General features: G+C 28.5%; 1 protein-coding gene across 1 annotated transcript in view; it reads right to left on the bottom strand.

The window, feature by feature from the left end:
* Positions 1–4465, bottom strand: part of LOC100573512 (short-chain dehydrogenase/reductase family 16C member 6-like) — a 22511-nt gene extending 18046 nt beyond the window's left edge. The window contains exons 1-2 of the mRNA XM_003244380.3: positions 4332–4465; positions 1779–1926 (exon numbers count right to left, since the gene is read on the bottom strand). Of these exons, the coding sequence (XP_003244428.2) occupies positions 1779–1926; positions 4332–4333 (150 nt within the window). The 5' untranslated portion in view covers positions 4334–4465. The remainder of the gene's footprint in view (positions 1–1778; positions 1927–4331) is intronic.
* Between the last annotated feature and the right edge of the window lie 1891 nt (positions 4466–6356).

Genomic DNA, 6356 nt, shown 5'->3' with positions numbered 1-6356 from the left:
ATTATAACAATAATCAAATACCATTAGGTATCCTAAGCCACCTAATAAAGAATCCAAATTAATTCTATTGTAAAAAAAGTAAGATAGGAAAAGTACGAAATAATATGTAAATGTCCAAAACTAAAAAATATGAAGGGTTATGAATTTCAACTCCTAAATTCATACTTTGCAGTTTGTATGCGATACCTACCAATATAGGGAACCTATGTGGTTCAAATTTCAAGTTTATCCTACTACGAGAAGAGCACCACAAAACATTGCACTTTTTTCCTTACACAATTTTTTTTAACCACTATTCATACCTAAGGGCTAAGACATTAATGTCAACAATCGAATACCATTTATCAATTTGTCACTATCACTTTAACCACCTAATAAGTAATAAAGAATCCAAATTTATGATATTGTAATAAAAGTAACTATGAAGTAAATAATTACAATTACCTATAAAAAACAAATTAAATAATAATACTAATTTTGATGATTGTTTGTTAAAATAAAAATAATGAACTTTATGTTTGCCAACAATTTTGTTTATGTTTTTTTTTTTTTGAAAGTGTCATTACATTACCAATTAAACTACTTAAGTGTATAAAAATGTAGTTATAAGAAAAAATGATTTAGCTTTTGTAAATTAAACATATATCAATTATTTCAATTAAAAGCATAAATGCATATTTTACTAAGCTTTGGAGGACCATAGTTAAGAAACTAGCGAACCAAAATTGATGATTTGACTATCAAAATTTTCAGAAAAAAAGCTTTACCGAAATCCATTAAAAATATAGTAGTTACAATTTGAAAAAATAAAGTTGATTTTTCTATTGGTACACCTGCGTGTTTAAAAATTTAAAAATTGTTATAAAAAAATTGCTTGATAAAAATAAAGAAACACGTCTTTTTTATTTTTACGAAATTCTATTTCATCGATCCATAATCGTTAAAAAACGCAGCGTATAATGATATAAGATACACCAGTATACAATTATCTAAAACAACAATAAAGATTAATTTACAGATATTATGTACCTACGCTTTTGTTTGCACAAGACACAACAATATAGTACCTACCTATACAATAAACATACATCTAAATGTATTTTAGAAATATGTTTACATTTAAATGTAGTTGTCAATTAATTATTTTAGGATAATGTATAATAATATTATTATGTGCATATCATATCATATAAAATGTATATTATACATGCAGTGTTGACATATAATATCAGATGACAGATATAAATATCTAATATAATATGATTCCTGCATTGTATAAAAATGTGTAATACGTCAATGACTACCAATCAGGTGAGTTTTGTATTCAATAATCATAATTTATTTATATATAATATAATAAATCATACATAATAATAATTTGGTTAACTAATAATATATTGGATCATAGAAGTTTATTAAATTGTTTTTCCTTCTTATTACCCAGATTTTTTTAATAAAAATATTTGAACAGAGTATATCATATTGAAAAAATGAACATTAAAGTATTAGTTAAATATTGTGTCTTCTATAAAATCGTAAATTTTTATTATCATACAGAAATATTTAAAAAAAATCGGTACGATTGTCGATTTTTAAATTGTTAATGCTATTATAAATTGTCATCAGTTACCTACAGATTATTTGATATTTATAATATATAAATATATATGTTCCAATATATTATCAACTAACCAAATTATTATTATGACAAATAATTGAAACTCTCCAAAGATCATTACTGGTTTTTTAACTCCATGTGGACTTCTGTCGGCACTTACCAAAACGATGTCGTCGGCCAACGATTTTTCCGGCAACGGTACGAACATGTAATAAATAGACTCGCCAATGTAATAAACGCTTTTAACCAACAGCAGCAACAGTTCCGCAAAGACGCTGGACCACTTCATTTTTTCCATTTGATTGGTCCTGCGGGGGAGAAAATGATATGTGTTTAAGATTTACCGCGTAATATAAGAGAGGAATTAATGGGGGCTTAGTCTTTAAGCAGTGGTGGGCCCAGACATTTTTAATAGCGGTCGGCGGGGATGTTATAACTAATAGAACACATTTAAATGAATTGTGGAGGTAATATCAAAGACACAAAAAAGGTATTTATCGGTCAACGGGGAGGGGGATATAACCCCTAACCCGCCACCACCTTGGGCATGCCACTGGTCTTTATGGCCTTACAATAATTTAAAAATTGCCAAAGAAAAACAGCTTATAAATTTTTTAGGAAGGTACCTATAACCTTGTTATGTTGAAAAAGTTAACTGTACATTGAAGATTAAATAAGAAAGTTCTCAAATAGGCACTATTCAATATATTATTATAGTCAGAATTCAAATATACGTGAATGTGCTCACAAAATAATACATAACAGTTAAACAATACAAATAAAATTAATAACAGTTATTTGTAATTAACACGTTTTTATTTTTTGACAGTTCATCACGATCGTAGGTAGTTGACTTACAAGTTTGGGTCGATTGGATCGTTATTTTTATATCTAGTGGCTAGTTATATAATTACATAATATATAGGTACAGAGCTCTAATTAGGAAATTTGGGTCCCATAGCTAGCGACGGATTGGCAAAAAACATCGACCTGGGAAACTACTGCGTGACAGGCCCTTGCATGTGTAATGGATGTGTTCAATATTAATTTAATATTTCATTCTATACGAAAAATGATTCAAGCGTTGAAGGTCTATCAGCCTATATGTATAACTAAATATAATATATATTTTATGATATACAAAGTAAATTTTTTACTATTAGTATTACAGTAGATTGATTTAATTTTTGAGTATACAAATTTCATCTTTGTGACTACGTGTGTAAAATATTAAAATATAATAATATAGTTTAACATTTTTAAAACCCCATAGATAATATTTTTAAATTACAACATATTATTAAAACCGTGATTCTTCTTTAAATAATCAGATAATGCCGATTTTGAAATTAATATGTCTATAAAAAAATGTGTTTACACTTTTTTTTTAGATATTTTGGTTAAAGAATGAACTATTTATGAGAAACCTTGTTTTAAATTTTCAAGTTTTTAGAACAAGAGATTGTTTGTCAACAATAATTTCCTCACAGCTATAAATAGCTCAAAAAGAATAAAAATATTTTTAAAATGTTATTAATAAAATTACGGAAAATAGACGTATAAACATTTGGTTAAATTTTAAAGTACCTATTTCTATGATTATTAGTTATTGAGTTACACCATAAAACAAAATCGATCTTGTCAAAAACGGTTTTGCATATATCTACTCGTTTTTTGTCAATTTTTTTTACTTTTCTTTGTACTTTTTGAAACTACTGTGAACATTTTTTTCGAGTTTTCGACTATCCTATGTATCAAGATTTACTTTCCTACCAGGAAGGATGCTAAAATATAAAATCTAAGCATTTTTACTGCCCCAAAAGTTAAAGACAGACACACAAAAAAAAATCTACACATAATTGTAAAATCAATACATTCAACGCTCCGCTCAAAATCTAAAATTATCAGATTGTTTTACTAAGTGCAACCAAAAAACCGTGCATGTATAATATATAATAATATTATAAGTTAAATAAAAAAATATTAAAATACATATTATAAAAATGTTGACAGTTTAAAATAAAATATAAATTAACCCGTGTTCATACTATATATTAGTGCAGCCCAAATTGTAATAGGCACGACTGCAGACAACGCAGGCACGCAGTTAACTATTATAGTATTATCAAATAATTTTTAATCCAAATACACCGGCCCGGAGTTACAATATTATGGTGATCGGGCCGTTGGGAACGGAGGCCGGCGCTCGGCCGTGGTTAATCTTTTGGTTGGTCCTTTGACTTAAATAAAATTATAAATTCAGGTTTTTCGTTAAGTCGCTTTCGTATATTTAAATTATTTTTTAAGTTTATAAACAATTATCACTTGCCAAGAACCACTAATGGGTGGCTGCTTATTCCAAACAATCATGTTCTACTACTCTTATCATATAAACTTATTGTGCTTCAAATAGTATAGATTGTTTATGCCAAATAAAAATAAAAAAAAAAAAAGTTTATAAATAAATTATACCATACCTAAGTCTGTGAGTAATTATTATTTATTATTTAATGTTGATTGATATAAATAAAACGTAGATTATTATAATATGTATAATATATGGGAGACCCTGATAATTTCGGAGCCCGGGACTTCAGCCCCTACCTAGCCCCCCCCCCCGCCAAAAAAAAAAAAGTAGGGCTCTGTATAGGTATTTATTAGTTATTTCCTATATAAGTACTGTGGATTGTTAATTATTAAATATTATACTCACATAATGAACGTTGGACACTGTAAATGGCCGACAGTTGTGTAGAACTATTCGACGATCGAGATCTGACTGGTCTGAAATCAATAATTATTACTGCGTTCAATATTATAACGACTGTCACTGTATGACACGCGACTGCAGCCTACAAGTGAGTAACAAATAATGACTGGGTAGCGATTGTGGGTTTCCTACGATAAATACAGGTTATATTATATTATATTAAAACATCATATTATTTAAAGATCAGTGCACGAGGCGCAACAATGAGTGTGTCTAAATATATTCTTTATAATATTTCTGTGATATGTTATTTTACTTTAACTATCGATCTTCTATTATTATTATTCATATAATAGACGACAGTTAATTTTAGGGGAACGGATACTATAAATATAGTATAATCTTCCTATATATTTTTGGTTATATACACAATAACACATGCAGCTGCTATAATGGAAATCGAAAATACTGTTTTGCATTTCAACAAAACTAAAACGAAGATCTATAAATATAAAAAAAAAAAATTGTTTGTATAGGTATTACAGGCAGGTAGATGACTGCGTTTTTTAAATTGATTTTTTTACTCCCATAAATATATTATAATATGTGTCCCATTCACCAGTCGTACTTATCCACATTTTCATTTATCTAATCCAATTCATGTGACAATACACACATAATATTATTATTTTCATGGATGTCCGTACGTAATATATGCATATATTATACACGCTCTATTATTGTCGTCGAAAAACTTATGGTTTTCAATAGATATACCTACGCGCGATTGACGGATAAACGGTCGTACAGCTTGTGTTGTTCAAAGTTCAAATGATACATTATACATTCATCCACTATATCAGTGCTATATAGCGAACTGAACCTATATAGTGTATAGGGAATACATAGTAACCAGTAGGTATATACAATAATAGACTATAGAATGTACCTAGTGTTTAACTGTTATATATTATCAATGTTATGTGGCGGTAAATGTTAATATACAGTGGTGTAGCCAGGGGGGGTTTGGGTGTTTACCCCCCCCCCCCCTCGATTGACATTTTCCCTCCTAATAAATATATATTTTATAGGGTTTGGGACTGTTTGCAAGTTATAAATTTGTTTTATGAAATGGCGAAATTAAATACAAAGTTTGAATTTGCATAATTGTGTACTTTTTAACTTAAATGTACATACAGTAGTCGGGAAAAATTATATTTGGATAACATTGAAAAATATCTTAAAAAATATTATGTTTGGTTAGGTACAATAGGCGATAATTTTGAGATTTGGGGAGGCCGAAGCCTAATACCATACTATTATAAAATTAAATAAGCTTAAAAAAATTAAGTAAATGTTTGGGAGGGATGTAAAAGTTGTTGGCGGAACTTGGCTACAGTTGGCCCTATATTCGCATATGTAAGATTTCATAAGTCTCTTTGTGACAAAACTGTGTTTAAACTATAATTGACATAATGACATCTATATTGTAGATTGTACGAATGAATGAACATCAGTACTGATTCGTTTATCACGGTGTTCGCATATCACGTTATTCCTTATTACTTATTTATTAACCTAGTATTGTATGCCAGTATTTTTAAAAATTAAGTTGTTATTTATTTATCAGGTTTTATACCTACTTATTTTAGATTCTGAGTGGAACGATGAATGTATTGATTTTACAATGATGTGTGTTTTTTAGATTCTGAGTGGAACGATGAATGTATTGATTTTACAATGATGTGTGTTTTAGATTCTGAGTGGAACGATGAATGTATTGATTTTACAATGATGTGTGTTTTAGATTCTGAGTGGAACGATGAATGTATTGATTTTACAATGATGTGTGTTTTTTTTTTTTTTTTTTTTTTTTTTTTTTGTGGCTGTCATCACTTTTTAAGACAGTAAAACTGCTTCGATTTTCTTCCACAGTAACTTTTTATGATTGGAAAGTGAATCTAGTTTGGTACTTTTGGGGGTCAAAAGTAAAAATTTCCCAGTAGTTTTTCAAAGCGACGTGAAAAA

Source organism: Acyrthosiphon pisum, chromosome X (genome assembly GCF_005508785.2).
Source record: "Acyrthosiphon pisum isolate AL4f chromosome X, pea_aphid_22Mar2018_4r6ur, whole genome shotgun sequence".
Taxonomy (NCBI): domain Eukaryota; kingdom Metazoa; phylum Arthropoda; class Insecta; order Hemiptera; family Aphididae; genus Acyrthosiphon; species Acyrthosiphon pisum.
This window is presented reverse-complemented; position numbering and strand designations above follow the sequence as displayed.